Below are 25,304 nucleotides of genomic sequence, written 5' to 3' on the forward strand. Positions count from 1 at the left end.
TTAAAATCACTATTCTTGGTGCACATCTTCCCCTGAAAATGAATATGATATGATATGAATATGATAAGAATATGATTTTCCAGGAGTCAGTGGACGGCGGGAGAAAGATCAAGGAGGCCATTCACATCCATTACAAAAGATCATTTCTGGACAGAGACAAGAGGTGACCACACATCATGAAATTTACACAAGAGAGTACCACTGTGAACACATTATCACTCACTGAGGACTTAACCGGACATCACACTGGGAAGAAAAATTGTTTTCTCTCGGAGCTGGGAAGGTAAATTAAATAAAGGACATTGATGGATGTCTTTTTGTTACTGGGTGTAATACATGTGAAAGGTATGATGAGTGAACATAAGGACAAGCTGTGAAACACAGAGGTGGGGATTTAACTGGGTCAAAAACAAAAGTGGGGGTGATGTGTTCCTCAGTAGGATTCGTACCACATGGTACAGAAAAGCCATAGGCAATTCCCTCTGTCCCACAGGCAGAAATGGATTAGAGGTGAGCCCAGCCACAACGACACACAAACACACTGTGGTCTTCCACTGTGGTTTTACCACTTTGCCTGTGTCGTTTATTCTCGGCTGTGGGAAGAATAAAACTACTTTGTTCTCCCACTACCTTTTGTAAAGTTTTAAAATCTTGACACATTCTCCAAGAGCTTTCTCACCGTGGCAGAGCTCTTCAGTTAAGTCATGCACTCATGCGCCATGGTGAATATGAAAACGCATCCTTGTTGCTGAGCAGTCTCAAAACAAAGGACACGCCAGGTTAGAGTCCCACTGCAGTTTAGGTTTGTGTCTGTGTGCTGTATATTTTCTGGCCTCAATCCAGGAATCCCCCAGGCAGCAATTATAATTCTCGTTGATCACTTTTTTCCCTTGCTGCATTTCATTTAAAGAACATGAATTCCTGAAGAACAAGACTATTTTAGTAATGCAGCACGGCATATAAAATTTATGTAAAGTTTTTAGTAACATTTATATAAAATATATATAATGCTAGTTAGTATGTTAATGTTAGTCCAGCAGTTGAGTTTGAGAGTTGTTAGCCCGGCTCCACCTCAAAGTATCTTTGAGCAAGACACAGAACCCCAAATTACTCCTGTTGAGTGTGGATGGGAAAAAAAGCGCATAGCCTTAGACAAATGTATGACTGTAGCAGTGTTTCAGGAAAAACAATAAAACAACAAGTATATGTCTGGAAGACGGTTTTGAATAATTGTTGTTACAGCTGTGTAAATTCATTGAATGCCACCGCAAAACACCTTTTTACCTTTTGTCATTTTTTTCAGCTCCAAACAGGGATAATTGGAGTTTTTTTTTAGTTTTAGTTTTCTCCTACTTCTGGGGAAGTTGTAAATTATGGTCTGTATTCTGTCTCAAATCATTGTGTTTGCAGTGTTTTCACTGCATTATTCCTGCCCTGTACCTGTGTGGTGAAGAATTTATATTTAACACAAGTAACTTATTCCACTGCTTGCTGGCAGTTCTTTTCTACATTTACAGCAGAATGAACTCACGCCTCCTTGCTGCCTGTTTGCCAACTGTCTGAGAAACAACTGCTTCTCATTACCTGTCATGTCCTAATAAATCCAGTGCAGCTTGTTCGCTCCAGTATATCAGAGGCTGTATACTGTACGTCTGTGGTTGCTGAAGGACGAGAGCTTGTTTGTGTGTGAGAGAGGCAGAGAAAGAGAGGAACGCCACTGTGCCCCAACACACTTCCTAACTGCTACCTACCGCTGCTCTGCCGTTGCCATGGATACAGTGCCCTCTCTCCCCCCCCGTCTCTCGGTGGGTATGGAGGGATGGGGCTGGAGAGGAGTGAGGAGAGGAGAGGAGAGGAGAGGAGAGGAGAAGTGGCTCTGGCTGCTGCCTCTGCGTCATATTCATACCAGTGCAGCTGAGTGCCCCCCCCCACCTTTCCCCCTCATCCCTGTCCTCCTCCTCCTTCTCTTCCTTCCTTCCTTCCTTCCCTCCCTCCTTCCTTCCTTCTCATCATCCAATTTGCACACTGCTAGATCCCCCCCTCCATTTCTGTCTCTCATATGTGCATCTGCTCATCACAGTCTCTCCCTCTCTCTCCCTTTCTCCCTCTCTCTCTGCTGGCGCAGCTTGCTTTCCTCTGCGTGGCTGACCCTGGCGGACTTTGTTCGAGAGAGCGTGGGCGCAGAAGAAAGACAAAGGTAAGCATTGAGATGGAGGATGTTTAAGACTGTTTGTCTGTGTGTGTGAGAGAGAGAGTGTGTGGAGAAAAGAAAAGAAGGGGGGTGGGGGGGGCACTCTACAGCTGCAAGACAACAAAAGACTTAGAGGTAAGCACTGATGGCATGAACTCACCTGAGAAAAAGTATGCTGACCTTTTAAACATTTTGTTGGGAATTTAGGAAGAAATATGGTTGTCGGTGCATGTGAGCAAGTGTTTGTCTGCTGTCAGAGGACAACATACTAAGAGTGTACAAGAGTAGATGTGTACCTGAGGAAGTCAGGCAGCCAGTGTGTCTGTGTCAGGCACTTTGCTGTCTTTCACACATTGTTATGGAATTGCTGCTGCAGTGTGTTCCCACAGTGGAGAGAAGAAGGCGAACTGAGGGGGAACTTCATTATTCTTGGAGAGCTTTTTGAGCGATGTGGGGATGTGTTGACAGAGCGGGAATCTCGGTATCTGCAAGAGTAGGAGCGTGAGAGGAAGAGATGAGAGAGAGCCTGCCTGACAGTGCAGTCAGTGGTGAAGTGCTCAGCTTCAAAGCCTAATCGCTCCTGGAAACAGAAGCCATTTCCCAAATCACATTCACACACCCTCCTCTATTTCTTCTCTCGCGCTCTCATCTCCTCTCTTTCTCTCTCCTGCGGTGTTGAGGATGCCTCTCTCTATCTCTCATATCTGCCTTTGTTCAGAGTTCACCATTTTACAGTAGCAGAGTCTTCTGTAAATGTCAAACCCTCAGATCGCGACCTACAAGACGCACAAAGGACTGAATAGCAGCGAGAGATGAGAGGACTCGGAGAGAGATAGACCTTGTTGGAACAGAAAGAGACAAAAAGTGTGTGGGGTTGAAGAAGACAAGTAAGGGGAAAAGAAGAGGAGGCCCGCAGGGTTATTCATTGTGTCTCGGTCCTGAGAACAGTGTCTGACACTGTGTGTGACATTTAGCTGTGATGCCTATGCCAGTGCGCTGGTGTGTGGGGAATGTGCCTGTCAGCTTTCGTTTCAGTGGAGACAGTTGTTTGTCTTTTGTTAGTATATTGGTTGTGAGTGACAAAACAGAGATCTGAGGGTTGTTAAACAGAGCTTCAGCTCACTCGGGAGGCTTCTTTAGTGCAGGAGACACATGGCTAGACCAGTGATTTGATGAACCCCCATAGCATGTCAGGTGAACCAAAGTACCCCCATTCAGCGACACAATGCATCATATATTTGGAACATCTGTCATGTCAACCGGATGGTATTTAACACAAGTAATTATATGAAAGTGGATATTGTTAACAATTTTTTCATACAGTTTTACATCAAGTCAAGTGTGCATTTGTACAACTACCAATTGGACTGACAGAAGCTGGACATAATTTTACCTAACTACTTTAACTGTTTACTGATTACTTTAGCTGTTTGCCATGTATCCATCACATTTAGCAATCTATTTCAATGTATTTCTTATATTAGGTAACAATTTCAATTATTTCTCTATTACTTTTGACTAAACTTCTCGGCTCGCTTGCTAACTAGCTTTCACACACTCTCAGTTGCAACATGTAGTGTTCAGGTGTTACAGCTGACTCAATATGTGGATATATTCTTACAGGAATGTCAAATTAAGTAGTCAAAGTAGTCTTGCAGCTGCAGAGGTAACCCTCGGGTACAAGAACCTTTTTTTGGGAATCACCAGTATCATCAGTATGTTTGTATTTTGCTGTCAATAAAGACTAAAGACTAATTTTACTTTTTCTTGCATTCAGTCACAATGACTCAGTGGTACAGCTCAGTCTGTTACCCATCTGACAGGATCAGGTACAGGAGCAACAAATACATCCTGCTCATGGCAGTCAGTTATGTGCTTGTGTGTTTGTGTAGTGAAGTGTGAGATTATGAGATTATTAGCTCAGAGAGCAGGCACTCGAGCCAAGAGAAGTTGTGGGATGAACGGGAAGGGAAAGCAGAGACACGGAGGAGGGAAAGGAAATGAAACAAACTCACATCAAGCAGAGCACGGTCAAGGTAATATCAACAGGGTGAGGAGATTAAATTGAGAGAGTGAAGTAAGATTAAAAAGCGAGAAGAGAGTAGAAAGAAGAGAGAAGAGGCAGAGGCTGCTAGGCACACATGTCTGCATTCGAGTCAGACTGTTTACATGTGTCTCCTGTTGGCTGTGAGCGTGTGCGCATTAGTACATGCACGCTTTTGCTGCCTCCCGTGGGTCTCCTGTGTCCCTGCGCTCCAGGTGGGCTTTGCATTTTTAATCGATACTGTCTGTAGTGATTAACACCACTCTTCTCTCGGCGGCAGAAAAACAGAAGGAAGGGGCGAGAGAGGGAGACAGAAAGAGATGGAAATCTGTCATATATGAGGCAGGGTGTGTGAGTGAGTGAGTGAGTGAGTGAGTGAGTGAGTGAGTTTTTGTGTGTGTCTGTGTGTGTGTGTGTGTTTGTGCGCGCATGCGTGCATGTGTGTTTGTTTGGCAGTAATGACCCTCTGCCTTTGGGCTCCTACTGAGTATGTTTATCTCCCACAGCAGCAACGGGCAAAACTGGACGATGCATCACTGCCACACTCACACCCACACCTTGTGCATTTTCTATTTTTCCTCTCCTTTGCTCTAATTGCCTCCCTCCTGTATTCTCCCTTTCACGAACAACACACACACACACACACACAGTTTGCTCACCCCATTCCATATTACTTAGTCCTGTCTCACATAGCGTTAAAGGCTCTTTCTTCCTATTTCACTCCTCTCTCATTTTCCCTCCCACTTGTGTTGCAATATGCCTATTAATGATGCAGCTAGAGCACCACTGCCAACTTCCTGCCTCTGACAGAAAGACAGAGAGAGAGAGAGGAGTGTAGTTGTGGTGTACATGCCCTGCTTTGTACCACTCCCTCTAATCTCTCCACCCCTCTCTGTCCCTGTTGTTTTCCTCAGAGTTAGCCCATGCGAGCAGTGTGTGGACTGAGTGCAGCTGTTTCGTTCCGAGCAGAGCCCAACATGTGAGAAGATGTCTGTTGGAGGTTGTGCTTGTCCTGGTGAGTACCTACTCTCGCTCCTTCTCTCTTCTGACACTCTTCTGCCTCTTTCCTCCTCTCGTCTCTGTGCTCAGTGGCGCTGTCAGAGAGATGACTTATGTAAAAGTGCTGCAAAGCCGCCTAGGGCCAGTGCCAAGCTGTGTGAGTGTGAGTTTGTGTGTGCATGCATGCGTGTGTTGGTGGAGCTATGCTACGCTCTCGACACATGTCCTCAAACAAGGTTATAGACTGAGGCTACCGCGCTTTAGGATTGAGTTGTTCAGTAGACCCTCTCAGTCACGCTAGCTCGCTGTGCAGCAGATCAATGGCTCTTTGAGTTCTGCCACATACAGAGACACTGAGATATCAATAAGTACTTCCCTTGCTGACTCTTTTCACTCTTTTTCTCAGCTTTATCTAGCCGATATAGGTCTGCTTCTTGATTATTTTGTGCTCTTATTTATCCAGAAGAGTTGAGGAAACCACTGCTTACTTTTCACATTTGTTCCATGAGTCAGAACCAAGTGAGGAAAAAAGTACTTTAATTTACTCACTGCAAAAATGGTTTAAAGCTGGTCTCTCTTGGCCAGTTTAAACTGTTAATGAGGGTGCTTAAGAAGATTTAACTAAGAGTTGAATTTGCTTGGAGTTAAGCTGCTGTTTGGATATCAGACAGCTCTTTGTCACTGTGACTGGGTATTTCCGTTTTTTTCTGCAGTTGTTGCTCTTGATCTTTTGAGCTTTTAACAAAGATTACATAAAACATGCTGCCATTGTTGTGGTGTCTTACTGGTTCTCAGTATCCACACTCTGCTCTTGCGCTACTGTGATCAAGCGGGAAACTATTTGAGTCTGTCTGCACATGTCAGTCTTTGGCAAGCAAAAATGTTTTGGAACTTTTTATCAAGTAGATCTTATAATCTGTTCTCTCCCATAGAGCGTTTGATCCTTTCTGACTTTAGAGCCATTTCTCTTTAACGATACCCTGGTGAGAGCAGGCAGGCTACAGAGATGGTTGCCTTGTGCACAGTGAAAGCCTCACAGTGGCAGGGGACAGGCTCTGAGCAGCACAAGGGAGCAAGTAACAGATAGAAATTGAATCGTAGCATCTGCTCAGGGGGATCTCAGAGAGGGCAGATTGAATTAGGGTGTTTAATGGGGGGGTGCTCTGATTCATTGGTAGTCGGCTATCAGATGGAATAAAATTAGAGAGGCCTCTGCTTGATGTTCTCCTCTCAGATCTTTTCCACTCTCTGCTGTGTAGCTTCCTCACTCTCTCCTCTAGTTTTCCAGTATCTCCGTTTCCTTTGCTCCCTCTGTTGACAGACTTTACTGTGGAGCAGAGACTTTTAATGACATCCACATGTTTTTGAAGGATGTGCCGAGAAAGAGGTCATACCAGAGAGGTCTGCCGTGCGCTTGTTGTGCGCCAACGCACAGGTTTACACATGCAGACATGAGAGAAGCATGCATGTACAGTCGCACACTCATATACTTTCTTCAGGAGCCAGTGCTAGAACAAGTTTAGGCTGGTGGATCTCTCAGATAACACTGGTTTGCAGTCTCCCTCTCGCTCTCTCTGTGCGTGCGCTGTAAATCATTATATTTGAAGGCTGGTCTGTTTACATTCCTGTACGATGGTGGATGGAAGGTCCTCCCTATTCTTTGTGTGTGAATCTGCATTGAGAAAACAAATCCTCTCTTAATCTAACATCACTTTCTCTTTTCATCTGGCCTTGGTTGTCATCGTTTCATTATTGGGTCATTGCATTATAGAATAGAGGGATCAGAATTGAGCGTATTTGCATGAGGCAGACTTTTCCGGTCTGTCTAGTTCATTGACAGCACTGTGACATCCTGCTGTTGTTGTGACTTTGCTGTGAATCAGCCTTTTTAAGGCTTTGTTCCCCGCATGAAGGAGATCCGTCCTAACACTGTGGAGCCAATCACATCCTTTGTTCTGGCTAAATGGTAAAAATAGATTGCCTGTGAGCTGAAGATACCCCCCTCCACTCTCACATGCACCCACTCAAGCATGCGCTCCCCTCTGCTCACCACTCTCTACATCTCTCACCCATCTCACTCCACCCCCCTCCCTCCCATTTCTGCCTTCCTCATCCCACTCTTTCCCCCCTCCTCTTCCTCTTTCACCCTCTCTCCCTCTTCCTCTGTCACTCCTTCATCCCTCGCTCACTGCCTTTTGCAGTAACAGTGGTGTTACCTCATGCAGAGTCACATGGCTTCTGATTGGCGAAAAGTGACTTAAAGCGGAGCCAAGATGGCAGCCAAACAGCCAGGGCTTTTTTGATTACCGTTACACAACAACACAACTGGCTCAGCTTTATCTCACATGCACTGAAAGCCTGCGCCTCTCTTTCTTTTTCCTCCTCAATTCTTCAGTTCTCGTGCCCTCCTCACTCTAACCTAGTGAGGCTCTCAGATCTTGTTTGCTTAATCAAAATGGCTGTGTATGCAGAGGCAAAGAGAAAGAAGGAATGCGTGGGAGACTGAGATGCTGGGGAGTCAGAGAGATGGGGGGGTGGGGGGGTGGGGTAGACGAGCTGTTGTGATGTCACATCTGCTGCAGGCCGACACAGGATGGCAGAGGAAGGGGAGGATGGGGAGAAAACTAAATGTGTGGGAAGGGAAAAATTATTTTGTATCAAAGCGCACCTTTGTTTGTGAGAGATGTGCAAGCTGCAGAGTCTTTTAAAACATGAAAGCAGGTTTGGTACTGAGCTAGAAGGTGACTGTAACAGTTCTCAGGTTAAAACAGACTTTTGAAAGCTTTGTGCTATATCTCTGTGCCTCAGGACAGTATACAGTATACATACCCATCAACCAGATTAATATTTGTTTCATAAGAATTTATAAATCCTTCTTGAATTAACCAGCCTGTTTGAGCTACTGGTTGGTGTTAAAGATGAACTGTACAAACAGACTATGAATGGCACTCTGTAGATTTGATAAAGTGTATGCAAATCAGGGCAAATGTTGACATTTTGAGGCCATTTAAGGGATTTCTTCCATAAAGCAGAAATGATATTGTGCTTTGGGCATTAAAGGGAGCTTAAACTGAAAACTACAACATCAAGACTTTTATTGATGACATCAGCGAGGAGGAGGTGGAGAATTAGCGACTGACTCATCCGGCTTATAGAATTTGTATTTGGTGATTTGACATTAAAATAAGTGTTATTTGAATGCAAGGCCTCATATTTTGAATTAGATAGAGTCCATATTCCAGTCAAATCAAGTGCTGTGTCATAGTTCTTTCATTATTCACTATCTGTGGCTTGGCACCAAGATTAGTCTCTAAATAGCATCATCACTGCTGTCTGTCTCTCTGTTGTTCAGTTTAAGAACAGACATAAACAATGACTTGTGCAGTATTGTAAGAATACAAGTGTTAATTCTGTTTTATGGTTGTTGTTTTTTTACAGAGGCACATTATTAGAGCTTGGGTAAGACATTATTTTCATTCCCTGGATGTTATCACAAGGGAAGCTGTGAAAATGATCAAACCTACAGTTTAAACTGCAGCAGACCATCCTCAATGATGTACCTTATGGCTAAATCTGCCTGGATTCAGATCAATGAACACTGTCACTGCAAGCGTCCACAACACCAACCGTCACACATACTAACTCTCTTTTGTTATCTTTCAATTTATCTCGAACACATGCTGTTCAACTTCCTCCTGTCAAGCTACAGTAGCATCCTCTGGTTGCAGTCTGCGTTAGTTTTCTCTGCTGCCTTGTTGCTATCACTATCAGTCAGGTGTCACAACAGTTTCCCTGACAGTTTTGTGCTGTGGCGTCTAGAAAAGCAGCGCCAGGAATCTGAACATGCCATTCACTAGCGCTCTCTACAGATTCCCTCACTTCTGCTTCACTTTCTCTGCTATGAGTTTGCGTACACTTTACTGAAATTTGAGTAATGAGTAATCATAAATCTTATCTAAATTTGGATTTTTTTGTACAAGAGATCACATTATTATTCTCCATGACAACGCATGGAATGCATTTCAGTCTGAATGCTCTGCAGTCTGCATAAAATAGTGCATGTGAAGCGGTCTTAGGAGCAAGGGATCTATAAATACAAGAGGGTACATCAGATCTTGTGTAGTACAAGACCAGTTTTCCGGTGACTAAAATAGGACTTTATATGACATATTCTGATTCAGCCTTTTTTGTTATCACTGCCTACCAGCCCTGCTTGCCAGGTGTACTAAATGTAACTTTTGCTTAATACAGATGACGCTCCCACCGTAATGCATGCAGTATCACATATTTTGTCCAATGTAATTCACACTTATATTTGGTCCATGTCTATTAATTTTTATATAATAGTAATACTACTACTACTACTACCAATAATAATAATAATAAGGCAGATTATGCATTCTTCTTTCACGCATCTCAGTCTTAAAATATAAGCACTATTGTGCATGTATGTGCATTGATTGTTATAATAATGAATTGGGGATATAAAGCTAAAGCTCTAACAACATGATTTAAATAAACATTTTATAGTTGTTGTTTTTTTAACACCTATGTTAGTTGTGAATAGAATAAAGTTAATTCTAAAATATTCTACTCTATTCTATTCTGCATGAGGAAGATGTTTGCAGCATTTGCCAGCAGATGGAGTTGCTGTTCTATCACATCTCTCCGTGTGTCAGTCCATCTACACTGAACAGACAGTAAAGTGGGGAAGCATTGTTTTCGACAAGAGACCCTAGATCAGGGCCTATGTTATAACAAAAGGCCTTAGTCTTTCTTTTATTCCCCCTGCTGCAGCTGTTTCACCATTTATGTTCTGTCATCTCTAGATTGGAACACAGTTACTTTAGCTAGAAAGAGATTTTGAGTTGCAAACCCCCCCAAAGAAAATTGTGATTCAGAATATTCATGATTGCTGGAAAACAGCTGTGGAAAGAGCACACACGCTGCAGCAGACACTGTATGTCTCTTCTCTACGTCTGATGTGGCGTTTATGCATTACAAGTGACTGGTGTTGGTCAGATGTGTTTTCTCTCTCAATGAAAAACATTGCGTCACTTCTCTCATCCACACTCCCCGGCTTATATAATTCTACCAAACTGACTGGCAGCTCAAGTGAAAGTCTCAACAAATTGAGCTTTAAATGCACTTTGAGACCACAAAAGGTTCCCTGGCCTTCAAATATATTGCTTGTAAACATTAGAGTGGTTATTGATTAAAAGTGAGGCAGCAGATTATACCCTTACATAATCTGAGGCTATGAAAGGCTCAGAACTGTGGTCTGAAAGTTTTGAGTCATCAACCAAGTCAATCACTTTTCATAAGCCTTTACAAAGTTGGCTTGATGTTCAGTGTAAACAGAACGCCTGAATCACACTCCATGGATATGGAAGGGTATGTGCATCAAGGCCTTTTTTGGGGGGGCCTGGTTAAAGTCAGGACGGACTGTACAACAGGATAACCAGTGCTAGTTCACATAGTTCCAGCAGCCCTAGCAAAAAAAATTCCCTATCACTTTATTCCTTGTGATTGATAATTATGACTGAATTACATTTCGATGCCTCCACCATACAAAGGTTTTACAAATGCACTGAGTCAGAAAAACATTCTCTGCAGAGTTTCACAGGATATAATACTGTCAGTTCTTTGTCCGTGGTTGAATGCAAAGAGTTTTGAAACTGAGAAATATAACTAAACGCTCCGTCATCTCTTATTTATATTTGAAATAAAACCTTTATTTATTCCACATGAAATTGACCTTCTTCAATTTTTCTGAGATTACAAAAGCAAGAAACGTGCAAACAAAAGGACAAAATGCTACGTGACACTTAGTGGAGCAAGTACATCACAAGTCATAAATCTGAGAACCGAGGGATAGGTTCATGTCAGCAGTGGTGGAAGGTAAGTGCGTGCATTTACTCAAGTACTGTAGTATTTTGAGGTACTTTACTTAGTATTTAAATTTTCTGCTACTTTATAGTTCTTCTCCACTACAGTTCAGAGGGAAATATTGTAATTTTTACTCCACTACTATTTGATACCTTTAGTCAGTAGTTACTGCGGGTTCAGAGTATTTCTACACTGTGCTATTGCCACGTTTTTTTTTTTTACCACTGCATGTCTAAGAATTGTACCAATGAAAAAACAAAGGGATGCCTTTAAAGCATGGAGCCAATTGGTTTTGACTGTTTGAGTTGGAGATGAGGAGAGCTGATTATTATGATGATCAAATATTATTTTGTCCATCTGTAATAACTGTTTTAAGGGGCGAAATACGCTGACAACTGTTTCTTTAAAATTACTCACCTTGTACCACTCTGGGTACCGGTGTCCTGGACAAGACAAATCGGGGGCCCCCGTGAGAGACGTAGGCTTATTTGTCCCGGTCTGTGAGTTGGGATGGGCGGAGGAGCCTGGAGGAGGCGGGGCCTTTGTTTGTTCGCGTCTCGGCTGGCAGGAACAAAGGGTCCTGCAATAGTAGTAGATGGTAGATAGTACTGGCCCCCAAACAAATGAAATTTAAAACACATAGTTGGGGATTGCAAATTGACAGTAACCAAGGGAAGTAGCTGAAGTGTTTACTTTCCGTCGCTTGTCGTCTTGTTTGGGATCGTCGGACTGCATTATCAGCGGTCGACGCTGGAGCCTGCTATCCAGCCGCTCCGGCTAGCAGCAGTGAGGCTAGGCGGCTAGAAACACCGAGCGGAGGTGTTCAGCAACACCGCGTTTCGGTGGACCTTTCTCTGCAGGTAACTCAAACTTAAAGCCACGCTACTGTATCAGCACCACTGTCTCACAATAAACCGCTGAAGCTGTTCATAAACAGGCACGGGGAATTTACAAGTGGATGGCGGTGTTAACGGGAGTTTAGCAACTAGCTAGGGTAAGAGTTTAGCAATGGCAACCGTCTTCTGCAAACGGTGAATGAATACGGCCCTGCGGTTCAGTGTATGCCTGCTCCTGTGTGTTAAAGTGAAAACTGTTTTATTTTATATGTCGACTGTGCATGTCCACAGACAGCAATATGTTAACACCAGTATGCATTGCAAGTCTGTCCCGTCGCACATCTCTTTGGATGTTGTGTTGGCAGAGGGCCAGTCTCTGGATGCAGCTCTATTGTTTGCAGTGAGCCGTTTGGGCGGACTAAACTGCACCAAAGCACTATTTAAAGTTAACATTTGTTCCATTACTTATGCATCACGACCTCTCATCAGATCTTAATCAGGTGCTTCTATTAAAGGATGCTTACAGGCTGGAGTCATTCATCTCCATTTGTCCTGTGTGTACCCCAACTCCGGATGCTCCCCTGATAATGTCTATCATCAAGAGGTTGTGTTTGTCCCGTGAAATTGTTGTCAGACTGGGTGCTGTAATCTGCAGATGGCTTATAGATAGGGTTTAATGCTTGTGACTGGGCCTCTTTTATGACGTATGTGGATGTTTATTTAAGAATGATCTGTGTCAGCATTTTTAACGATGTGGAGGCATTATATGTATATATTAGAGAGAATGAGATATCTACTTTAATTTGTTGCAGTGGAATTTGTGTTTTGCACAGTGTGCATTCACATCAGCATCAAATTGAACAAAGACTTATCCTATGGGATTGAATGCTGTCTGGGGCTAATGACTGGTGGTGTTGGGGAGGGTGGGCCTATAGGTCAGAGGTAATGCATAGAGAACCATTGTTGGGTGCTCCTGAGCAGGTTCGCCCCCATAGTAATTGGGAGGAGAAGATGACCTGCCATGACTCTTTCTCGTAAACTGATGTGTGGAAGAAAAGGGTGAGACTAAATGAAGGAGGAGATGTAGTTATTCAAAGAGCCTAGACTGGGCTGTGAAGGAGGACCAACTGATCAGAGTGCACACAGGCATACTTAACCTCCAACTCATGCCTCTTATTGTATTTCTCTTGGTTTAAACCACCACCATTCGTGGAGTAGTCTGCCTGTGGGATATCCATTAGCTCACCAAAGGTGTTGTTAAGAGATTGAAATATAGAGCTCAGTTAGGTTTGATCCTGCATCAAGTGGCCCGTGTTTCTCCCCCTGCCGTTTTTAATTTGGTACGATCACCATTTTATATGCCAAGCTGACAGTGACCAACTGTTGTTTAATTGTGACTAAGTCGAAGTAACAAATTAAAATTACGCTGCCTTCAGGTGCCTGTTGGGAATACCAGATTTACAAGCAGGCTGCGCATTAAAAACATTACCAGGGGGTCAAATTCAGGAACGGTTACCCTGTAATGAATGTATCACCCACACATAAATTCCACTAGTTCACTTCACGTTTTTTTTCTGTGCTAAAAAGAAGGGTAACTGCAGGGTGGTTGTGGTGTCTGGGTCAAATTACCAAGGGTTGTTTTTCTCAAACATCCCAGTCCGCCGCTGCCAGCTTGCGTATAAAATATCTTTGGTCAGACCTAATTAAATGCAGCCAGTCTGTGTGAGGTCTCATCGAGTCAGAGATACAGAATAGATGTTTTCTCAAAGCCCTGAATTGTTTAAGCGTGAATGGCTTATCTGAGCAGACAAGGGTTAACAAGAGCCAGGGTAGTGAGTGGGGGGATGGGTAGAGGAGGCAACTAGAGGGGGGGAGACACACACAGTGCAGAGCACAGTTAGGATCACATGGGGCTATATGCAGAGAAGAGGGTTCCCTAGAATATGTATGATGCAACACAAAGAACATGCCAGACCATGTCCTCTGCTCTTATCCCCCCATTTCACTGATTGTTTTCTCAGATTGCTACAGGCTAATAAATATTGCTGCCCCCCCCCCCCCGATGATTTGTTTTCTTGTACATCACCAGATTGAAGATGCATTAGATAATGAAAGCAGCAGGAAATTGTTTTGGCAGCGTGCTTTTATTTGAGTAAATCTCAACAAAATCATCCAACATTAGATTACTTAGATGATGCTGTGATTTGAATGAGCTAAATCTAAAGTAATCTAAATCTCCTCCTAAATCTCTGCTCTTTTTTCCCCCTCCTCCTCTGCTGTTTGCTTGTGTGCAGGCTGTTCGTCAAAGTCATTCAAGCTGTACTCTCCTAAGGAGCCCCCCAACGGCGGCAGCTTTCCCCCCTTCCACCCAGGCGCCATGCTGGACAGAGATGTGGGGTAGGTCTGGGTTATACTGTCAGGATAAGAGATGTTCTGTTAATGGGAAAAGATGTCTAAAACTACTTTCGTTTTTGTATTAATATACTTTTCTGATGTCTCATTTTTACTCCTTGCAAGCTGTAAGTTTTTATATTATAATTTGTTTACTGAATAATAGAACTTGTCTATTTTTAGATGCTGGTTCTCAAAAATAAAAATCTTTATTCGTGTTTTATGGTTTATAGTTTAATATTATAGTTTGATTACCACATCTTTGAGAGTGATAATGGAAAAAAATCAAATGGGACCACACAGAAGGAGATTGGTTTTAAATGTGAGAAGAAGCAACATTCAGATTAATTAAAAGTTGCGGTCAGATGTTGTACTGAACACTTAGTGTTGTCATTTCTTTTTCTAGTTCTGAGATCAAGGTTTAGAGGTGATGTGCATGTAATACAGGCTCCCTATGCAGTATGGAAAAGTATGTAATTTGATTTTAGTAATTTACCTGTCTAACACAGTGAATAAACAAGGTTGCACCAATGGAAAGAAAATAAAATGATTAAAATGATTTCACTTTTTTCTTCTCATTTTCAGTTCGCATAATAAAATAGACAAAAAAAATATGAGGGGAACAATAATGTAATTAGTATGTTAAAGGAAAATCTGAGTATAGAGTAGCACCGGTTAGTTACTTCCTCTTTGGGCAGAGATTTTTGACAGTGGAATGCCATCTGTGTAGGAGTGTGGACTGAACGGCCACAAACCTGTTTTCTATGAGCTTCAGCAGCGAGCTACAGTCTTTTGGCGGTTATTTGGCAACATAATAGCATACATAGTCAGAATGTAACATACTTGTGGTGGTTGGATTTATAAAACCATGTATTTACATAGTAAGCATCTAGCTATCTAGCTACTCAGGTGTTGAATATGGTTTGAAAACTCTACTGAGAAATCTTGAAATTTGAGTCTGGAAAAGTTTGAGATGTTGTGAAATGTGTAGGAACCCTTGTAATACATATTCAGTATAGCACTAAAAGCACACATGCTAAATTATTTTTGTGTTTTTTGTTCTTCCTAGGCCTACACCCATGTACCCCCCGTCATACATGGAGCCTGGAATGGGGTGAGTACACTGATTTTTGGACATACTGTTATGGTTTGTCCTAGCTCAGAAGTATTTTATAAAGTGTTTATACTGGATGGACCTACATCCATGTTAAAAAACATAGGCATCAAATTCTCCTTTAATTAACTTAAGTTTGAGACTACTCTTGGCTTATAACATTTGTTTGCACTATTGGTCAGGAAAAGTGTTGAATTTCCCGGTGTTCTGTTTCAGGAGACCCTCACCATACGGGAACCAGACAGACTACCGGATATATGAGCTGAACAAAAGGCTACAGAATTGGACAGAGGTGAGAGCTGAACACTGAACTGTTGCTGTACAAAAAAACCACACAATAATTTTTTCATTTTCAAGTTGGTTCTGTTTACATTCTGTTGTGCTACATTCAGCAGTGTAGGGCTGACTCCCAATAGTCAAAGATGTGATGCTTCGATGGGCGGAGCCTGATTCGACTGTCAATCTCACAATTTTCTCCCAATAAGTTAATATACAGCCTATTACAATATACATTTCAACCTTTAATGCTGTAAATAAACCTTTGTGAATAAAACTTCCAATAAATGTTTTTAAAGTGTCTGAATAAATCCAAAATTGTGACTCTAACCCTCGGTCGTCAATGCGTAGCGTGTGTGTAGTGGCGGAAGAGGAACACTTGCTGAAGAGACTGAGACCCAGCTTCACAGTGTTGTGCCGAGTTGTCTGCACCTCGTGGGACTTTGGGATAAGTTATCGCCGTTGATGAACCACACAAAGAATATTTTATCATTTTTAAATAGCCGGCTACTTGAAATAGACCCGCGAGGAACATGCAGTTGTCGGCAGCAGTATCAGTCGACTATAGGCAGGACTTGGCGATTCTGATTCGACTCCGTAAATCCTTAGTCGGGGACAGCCCTACAGCAGTGAACTACTTACTGTTTCTATGTTTTCAGATTTTTCTTCCCAGCTGCTGTTTATGTGTCGGAAATTAAGCCAGAGAACTGACTGGCTTAATTTACATTCAGGCTCTAATAGGATTATCTGATCAACCTGACTAAAACTTAATTGGAGTGCCAACTGTTCATATGCCTGAGCGCGCGACTGAGTAGATGTCATGAGCCATGCATTTTCATGTGACTGTAAGTGTGTGCACTACAACAGATTCATGAACACTAACCTAGTACACTAAAAATTTATGTTCAACAAATATTTGATCGTTCTGAATCGTTCCTTGCCTTATTTAGACGACTGATCCCATCAAACTTCCAGTGGTTTACATAAACTAGGATTCCTCTTCTCTTTCAGTGGTTTCACTTCATTTAAACAAATTTATTTTAAGGATTGATTAACAGAGTAATGGTTCTTCCTCTGCTTTCAGGACTGTGACAATCTCTGGTGGGATGCCTTCACCACAGAGTTTTTTGAGGATGACGCCATGCTCACAATCACTTTCTGTCTGGAAGATGGACCCAAACGATACAGTAAGAATTATATTTTTGAAGAAAATGCTGATGTTTGTATGAACTTATAGGTTCTTATTGTAAATCTTAAGACTGTGAACCTGTTTTAGTGAGAGAGAGAGAGAGACTATAAGTTGGCATGTTTTTATGTCTTTGTCAGATCTATATAATACTGTTCTCACCAACTTTCCCCATGTGGATGATTAAGATTTTATTTTATTGATAATGTTTATGTATTCATTTGATTTCTATCTGCAGCCATCGGTAGGACGTTGATTCCACGATACTTTCGAAGTATTTTTGAGGGGGGCGCCACTGAGCTGTTCTATGTTTTGAAGCATCCAAAGGAGTCCTTCCACAGTAACTTTGTGTCTCTCGACTGTGACCAGTGCACCATGGTGACCCAGAACGGCAAACCTATGTTCACACAGGTACATTTAATGTCACTCTGTATGAAAAGTGTACAGCCTTCCCTCTACTGTTTGTTGCTGTTTCTCTAACATTTATTTCTGTCCTGTGGGTAAGGTTTGTGTGGAGGGCCGTCTGTACCTAGAGTTCATGTTTGATGACATGATGAGGATCAAGACGTGGCACTTCAGCATCAGACAACACAGAGAGGTCCTACCTAGGAGCATTTTGGCCATGCATGTGAGTTCTGGACTAAAGAAACCACACACTCGCACTCAAAGGCACATATTGTACACGCGCATATTTATCCCACCTTTTTAACCCAATTGTGCAGGATCCCCAGATGCTCGATCAGCTGGCTAAAAATATCACCAGATGTGGGCTGTCCAATTCCACGCTCAACTACCTCCGTGTAAGCAAATTTCCTTATGGTCAAGTTTTTTGATCAGTCACTGAACAACCTCAACCACACATGCAACAACCTGCAAATGCTCCTTCACGTCTCTTTGATTGTTTTCGTTATGTTCCCTATAGCTATGTGTGATTTTGGAGCCCATGCAAGAGTTGATGTCCAGGCATAAGACCTACAGCTTGAGCCCCAGAGACTGCCTGAAGACCTGCCTCTTCCAAAAGTGGCAAAGAATGGTAGCACCTCCAGGTAACACATAAACCTCTTGAAATGGCCAGTGGCATTTATGGCACTGTTGCCCTTACATTCATTAAGTAACAAATTCAGTTGCAATTGCATAGCAGTTTATCTGCAACAGGCCTAGAAAAAAACAGTTTTTATAGATTTGTAAATATAGGGCTGGACGATCAATTTAAAAGTAATCCAAAACAAAATTCAGAGCCTCTAACCATCGTTATTTACCATTTCGGAGATTTAATCCTGTTCGTATTTTCCCCACTGTGTGTTCATGTACTCTCCCCTTAAAAACGTACTACCACGTGTGTACCACATGACTCCGCCCTGTCAAGTCCTGCTCAGTTAACTTCCAGACCCTAGTCTGAAGTGCAGGGAGATGTTAGCCAGCACTAATAGCCTTCACGTTTCAGCAGTGTGAATTGTCCAGTCTACCACTGCCCCCCTACCCTTTAAAACAGCGTAGGACAGCTACAGTGGCTGACACAGCACAAAAGGTGTCTCTTCTGAGACAGCAGAGAGTAGCCAGTCAAGAAATTAGGTTTCTTTAGGTAGATTTATTAAGAAATTATATTTACTTAATTGTTCAGTAAAACCATATATTATTGTGACTTGGCCACTGATGGATAACATGGAAAATGTAAGCCAAGAGTGTGAAACATTGCCATTATAAACCACACATACTGGGGAATTGCAAAAGCGTCCGTAGGTTGATGGATGTGGGTCAAGCACCGAAACACAGAGGGAGTTGTCCCAAGGTAAGATCAAACACTCCACGCTTGGTTTGCGAGTCTTGTGCCTTACCAACTGAGCTAACCAAACAAGATGATGACACAAGTCAATATTATGGCTTATTTATTTGCCGACCCCTGCTGTATATTATTACTACTTCTTCTAATGTACATATTCAACATAATGAGTGTCTGCACTGCCTGAATTCTACCAGAAGTAAAACAAGAAGAATGTAGTGAGGAAACACGCTCTGTAGCGCTGTTTGTCCGTTTTCAGCCACCTTAGAAACATGACGATGCGACGTCCATGGAAAGGGGGACCCGCAATTATGTAGATATAAATGGCTCATTCTGAGGTAATAAAAACACAAGTGCTTATTATGCAAGGTCTTTACACACCACTGAAAACATAGTTATGGATCTTAAATTCCATTTCTGTCGATGGATCCTCAGAAATATTACACACTGAACCTTTAAAGACCTAACTTCTTGCCTTTATAACAGTACCTGTCACTTAGATGTCCTTTGATGAATGAGGAGAGGAAGTTAGCCCAGCGCTGAGTGTTGCCGTGCTCGCACAGTGTGGAAGTGAAAATCATTAGTAACCTACCGCATTGATATAATGTGAAATTTTAGTAGCAGTGCTCATTCATTCATTCAGCAGCCCAGTGTGCAGAATATAGGGGGAACATGTCTCTGTTATGTGCACGTCAACATTACATATCAATTAATATTTAGATAATTGATTTTTGACATTTGGGAATCAAAAAAATACCCCACCTTTTTTAAGAGTTGAGCATGTTTACAGTACAGACCTTGTTAGTGAACTATGAGGGCAAAAAACAAACAAAAAAAGATACCCAAAACAAAATAGTCATTCATTAATCGTAATCGATGTAAAATGTTCAGTTAATCATGCTTTTGATTTTAGGTCAAATCGTCCAGCCCTATTTAACTACTTGATAATGAAACATATCTGCTCCCTTTCTCTACTTTTAGCTGAGCCAGCCAGACAAGCTCCAAACAAACGGCGGAAAAGGAAGGTGTCCGGTGGAAGCACTGTGAGCTCCGGAGGCGGCAGCAATAACAACAGCAACAGCAAAAAGAAGAGTCCAGCCAACAGCTTTTCACTCTCCAGCCAGGTACCTGTAAGCATTACATCTACTTGACCTCTGTCTGCACCTCCAATTTCAGCTGAGCAAGGCATGGGGAGGATAGCACGGAGGGAGGGGGGTGGCCGGAAAGAAGGGCAGTGAGGTTAGAAAGTTATTTGTGGATGTAAGGGGTAGTAGCTGGGGTTGTTAGTGTGTTTAGGAGTAGGTGTAGCAGTAGGTCAGGCTAAAGATAGCTTTGGGAGGTTTCTGGAGGTGGGGTTTGGATTCAGGTGTGGTGGGGGGATAGGGGTTGATTTCTGTAACTCTGAGTAGGTTTAGTTAGAAGACCCGCTGATGTGAACCAGTGATGGGCAGTCCCTGGTCATCTGCAGCCACAGGTTTATGGGATAATATATAGAGGAGGTACAAGTGACCTCCATCTCTAAGTAATGCTTAATATGTAATGGGGCCATGGGGTAGGGTTACTTTGCTCTGATCTCAAGTGGGACAGTTAGGTTTTCTCTCTAAATCCGCTGTATCAACTTGGTTTTAGAGTTACCACTAAGTCTATCAGAGCACATGATTCACAGCACTGCTGTCTTTGCTTACTTTGTTGCTTGATTGAGCGAACGAGACCCGAGGTGGAATGAAACCCTCCCCCCGCCCCCATCCGATGCAGCACTCATAGATCAGGGATGCCCACTGCTGGCCAGTAGGGAGAGCAACCTTGACCCTGGTTCTTGGAACAGGGGCAGGGAGTCAGGGCCACGTGGACTACTGAACTCTCAGGGTAGATCCCCTGAGAACACATTGTCCTGTTGCGATTGGGTTCAGAATGAGAGGACACTAATGCCTCAGGATTTTAATACTCGGGGTGGTCCCTTGGTCCCTAAAACTTAGCTTGAAGTATGAACTTTAATGCATTTAAATAGTTCACAGTCATTTGAAACGCTGGAACTGAACCAAGTTAGATCGCACCTAGACCTTAGGCAAAAACAACCAAAACGCTACAGTTACAACTCGGCCGTGCAGCCAGTTATTCCGCGCTCCCCCCTGTATTATGGGGATAATATGTACCGGCCCTTGCTGTCCCCTTTAGGACGTGATGATGGTGGGAGAGCCCACTCTGATGGGAGGGGAGTTTGGTGACGAGGACGAGCGTCTGATCACGCGGCTGGAGAACACGCAGTTCGATGGGGCGAATGGCCTGGAGGATGAGGACAGTTTCAACAGCTCACCTGCACTGGGGGCACACTCGCCCTGGAACAACAAGGCCCCCTCCAGTCAGGAGAGCAAGAATGACAACTCCCAGTCATCCCAGTAGAGTGATGAGGTCCCAGCCAGTCCCTTTTTTCAGTGCTTAAGACCTACTGGGATCCACCTGAGCCAACACACTAGCAAGAGGAGTCAGGGAGGAAGGTGTCGAGCACTTGTGTTCAATTAATTTTTATTTGTTTTTGTTCCGTTATGTTATTTTGAAGATTAAAGGAGACGGGTTAGGGAAAGGGGTATTAGCTGATGGACTGATAAAGCTCTTTGCTGTCACATGAAGGGACAGTGTCAGCAGAATCCCACTCGCTCCCTCACACTGCACATGATCAGTGGTGCTCAGCCTTGGCCCTTGTCAGCTCGGCTCCAGTCAGTCCTCTTAGAGGTGTGGTGGGACTGGTGGGGTGGCAATGTGTGTGCATGTGTGTTTACCCCCCTCACCACGGTGTTTGAGCCAAAGTTGGCGTGTCCTTGTTGTCCGAGTGCTCGCCATGTCAGTGGGTTCTTGTTCCAACCTCGGGTCTCTCAGGCGTGCGTTTTCCTTGACGTCGCACCTCGTTGTTTCTGTTGTGCTCATGTCACGGGGAAGAAATGCTTAGCTTTTATTTAACTCATTTTTTTGCAGGCTGCAGAAAACTGTGTGCACTCTTTAGCATCAAAATTCAACGTTTCGGTTTTTAAAAACTCAATTATTTGTTTTTGTAGGACCTGGTTGGAACAAAAACCTGTACAGTGCCGGAGCTTGAGGACCGGAGTTGAGAACCACTACGCTAAATCTTAAACACACACTCACACACACATGCATACACAAACCACACATACACACTGACACACATGCACACACTAACACGCACACACTTTCATACACCAACAGCATAAAACATAGAGGTACTGGAGAGAGGTGGTACGCAGCATGTCTGGACCAGAGCACCAGACGCAACAGAAGTGTGTTTTCATTTTCTATGTTTTAGACTTGTTTTGAATTTTTTTTTATTTTTGTAAACAATTTCTAAAAAATGGCAAGCAAGCAAACAAAAACACCCCAGAATATTCTTTGCACTGTTTTCCACTATTAACTCCAATCTATTTTTCTTATGAATTGACGGTGTATTATTTTTTCCTTTTCTATTATTAATAATGTAAGAACTGTAAAACATCTGAAACCTGCAGTATATTAATGTAAAAGTATTGCTGTTAGATCATTCTTATTGTGATGGTAATAACTTTCATGTAAGTATGTGCTTGATATAGCGTCCTCCATCTGTGTCAGACATCACACTGTCAGCAGGTCCATTGGCTTCAGTGCTAGAAAACAGGTTGGGGAGAACAAGGCAAGTGTTTTAATACCGTAATACATCTTGTTTGAGGGGAGTCCAAAGCAGCACACTGGAAACCACTTTCCCCGCTTAATTTCCATCAGGCGCCTGGTTTGGATCTGTTGACTTGTCATTGCGGAACTGTTTGCTTTGTCTTGAAATTTCTATCTGGGGGGCTTCTCTTCAGAGAGCATAGTAAAAGATAACTTCTCAAATTTGCTACTCAAAAGTATTTTAAAAACAAGTTTTGACAGGATTGTAAATTAAGAAAAAAGACTTTTGTATTAACTTAAGTTTCCCAGAAATGTTTTTAATCACAATTAAGAAAGCTGCAGACCAAGGAGCTACATGTAAAGATTCTTTAGATATTGATTACACTGTGCTGTTTTATGTTTTATGAAGAATCATTTTGTTGGCTTTGATCCCCATGTTTGTGTCTGTGCTTGTATATTTTTAGGTAGTAATTTCTGTAAAAGTTATTCTATGTAATCCTCCTTAGAACTATGAGAAACTCAATCTAATGTAAAGAGATGAAAAGCCTCCTAAAAGTTTTTTTTAAACGTGATTTTTAATGGTACAATCACTGATAAAAGAATTTTGCCCTCATTTTAGCAAACTGTATTTATTTTTCTATGTATTGACATTCTGTTTAAGTCCCACCCACTTGTACAATACTCATTATAATATATGGGGGAGTTTGTGGGGCTGCTGAGTCAGTTAATGCTAACAGAGGCCATTCCATTGTGTTTTTTGACTTCCGTTTTCCAGGTTACTCTGACCTCTTTATTACAATGGTTCAGTAAGTTCACATTAAAGAGAGATGTAATAGTCATTTTGCGCTGTTGTAGGTTCCTGGTCTGCCTGAAAACGGATCAGATTCACTGAAAACCAATGGAAAAACCCCATTTAGAGAAAATGTTAGTCATCCTTTTTTCTCTGATGTTTTTCTATTTTATTAATTAAATGTGCCACAATGGTGTAACCTTGAGTGGAATTTAATAACGTATACCTAAATGTTCAATCATATGATTTTTGGTTTTGTAATGTAATTGATATATTTCAGATACATTTCAAATCTACAACTGATGAGTGAAAAATTCTGTTTCATTATGAATTATGCTGACCATTGATATTACATCTTATACTGAGGGAAAAAGACTCTGGGCTTGACCTTTAAGCTGCTGTGTCCGGGTTTTCTGTTTGCGTGCGTATGATGGAAAATGTTGCCTGACTCATGGGTTGCAGAATCACACAGATCCCAGCTGACAGCTATTGGATAGTAATTTGCAGATTCTCCCAGCAGGGGTCTCTCTCAGCACCAGTACAGACTGTCAGAAATTCCTCGATCATAATATCTGGCAGAAATGAGCTACACAGAGCTGCAGGCTGTTTGTGTTTAAATCCTTTTTCATTGTCTCTAGCTCCCCTAGTCTACTTTTGTGGTGTATTAACAGAATTGAATCTGGGGGCAACTTTTCAACACCCAGTGTTTCCTAAGTTGACCTAATTTAGGGAATAAGGGTTTGTGATATGTGAGACAGAGCTGAAATGGTAATACACCCATAGCTGGCTCCTGTAGCACCCCACCATAGGGGTGATTTTATATCTATATTTTTTGCCAGGTTTCTGTCTGGTAATTCATGTATGGTATCAATAAAGATGAATTTTCACTGAAACACTTGTCTTTATTGGACTCTGCTTAATATAGTAGTATAAACGATAATGTAAGGGAGCCACACAAAAAAGACCTAATAAAAATTGATAGATGACTCAGTTTCTACAGTAATGGGGAAACTTTTTCAAGTATGCTTTGGTGACTCTGACCTCAGTGAATTAAAATCACCAGTTCTTGCAAAGGAAACATGGGCCAAAAAATCAACACAAGTTTGTCATGGCCTGCAAAGTGGACACCAGAGGGGCTGTTTCACAAAAGCAGAATTTAGAAATCCAGGATAACAGAAAAAGCTCGGTTTGAATTTTTGTGATCAGTGCATCCTGGCTTTATCAGTTTCACAAAGGCCAAACCAGGCTCAGTAGGAGTGACTGTCAAGCCAGGTGTAATTCAGATAAATGGGCGTCAACACCTTTCTTCATGAGACCACACGGTCGATCACAATTATTGATGCTGAAATGGAAAAGACGTGTGCAGCATACTTTACACACAGTGAGTAACAGCAAATGAAGAAGGTTTATGATGGAAAAAAAAGCACAAAATATAAAAAAAATAAAACTAACTGGGGCTGGTGGCTGTTCCACCAGTGTATGGATGGTATGGTGTATGAATGTGTGTGAATGTTAGTTTCTGTTTGAGCACTTGAACTGAGAGTATGAATGTAAAAAGTGAGTGGTCAAAAAGACTAGAAAGGAGCTATACAAATACAGAGCGTTTACATAAAGGCTCAGATTAAGAGTGTGACGATACACTTGACTCACGAGATGTGATGATGCACAATTCAGTGTTTATGAGAACAAGATGAGAAAAATATTTTTATTTTGAAGTAATGTTCATATGAGTGGCGAGTCTGGGCGTCCTCCCCCAGACGTTTTTGAACATTAAACACTTTCCTGAGTTCTGGAGAAATATTCTGCACCAATTTATGGTGGAAATGTCTTTATTTATATAAAAGGAAACACAACATGCAGCTGGCAGGTGATAATTCAAAACATAAATATTTAATGCAGTAATCAGTAGCTTTTCTTTTGGCTAATTACTTTTTTGGACATTGTACATTTGTTTCTTTTATGTTTACATTGCATTGCATGTTTTGTTATTGTTTTCAGTTATTTAACATAGAATAATATATGGTGCTCATAGAAAATACTGTATCATATTTGTAACTTGACCCTGAGGCTGTAGTACAGTCTGATAGCCAGTCTAGCAATGTAGTAAGTATTACCTGAAGGACATCCACAGGTGCACAGTTCATGCTGTGCTAA

General features: G+C 42.1%; 1 protein-coding gene across 5 annotated transcripts; it reads left to right on the forward strand.

Annotated features, from left to right (window-relative positions):
* Positions 1-5,094: 5,094 nt before the first annotated feature.
* On the forward strand, positions 5,095-24,043 carry ldb1a (LIM domain binding 1a). Of its 5 annotated transcripts, none has more exons than XM_038738084.1 (11): positions 5,095-5,250; positions 14,254-14,356; positions 15,420-15,464; positions 15,681-15,756; positions 16,825-16,927; positions 17,165-17,337; positions 17,432-17,554; positions 17,649-17,726; positions 17,849-17,972; positions 19,688-19,836; positions 20,882-21,750. In XM_038738084.1, exons 1-11 carry the CDS (start codon positions 5,223-5,225, stop codon positions 21,104-21,106), a joined length of 1,227 nt encoding a protein of 408 aa, XP_038594012.1. In that variant the 5' UTR covers positions 5,095-5,222; the 3' UTR covers positions 21,107-21,750. The 5 variants fall into 5 exon arrangements, with proteins under 5 accessions (XP_038594012.1, XP_038594013.1, XP_038594015.1 ...); XM_038738085.1 differs by having other exon boundaries at positions 19,688-19,830; positions 20,882-21,106; XM_038738087.1 differs by lacking the exon at positions 20,882-21,750 and adding an exon at positions 21,757-24,043 and having other exon boundaries at positions 5,100-5,250.
* Positions 24,044-25,304: the final 1,261 nt, after the last annotated feature.

The sequence above is a fragment of the Micropterus salmoides genome, unplaced genomic scaffold (genome assembly GCF_014851395.1).
Source record: "Micropterus salmoides isolate LMB-PRFRI ecotype aquatic unplaced genomic scaffold, ASM1485139v1 Ms_hic_scaffold_22, whole genome shotgun sequence".
Taxonomy (NCBI): domain Eukaryota; kingdom Metazoa; phylum Chordata; class Actinopteri; order Centrarchiformes; family Centrarchidae; genus Micropterus; species Micropterus salmoides.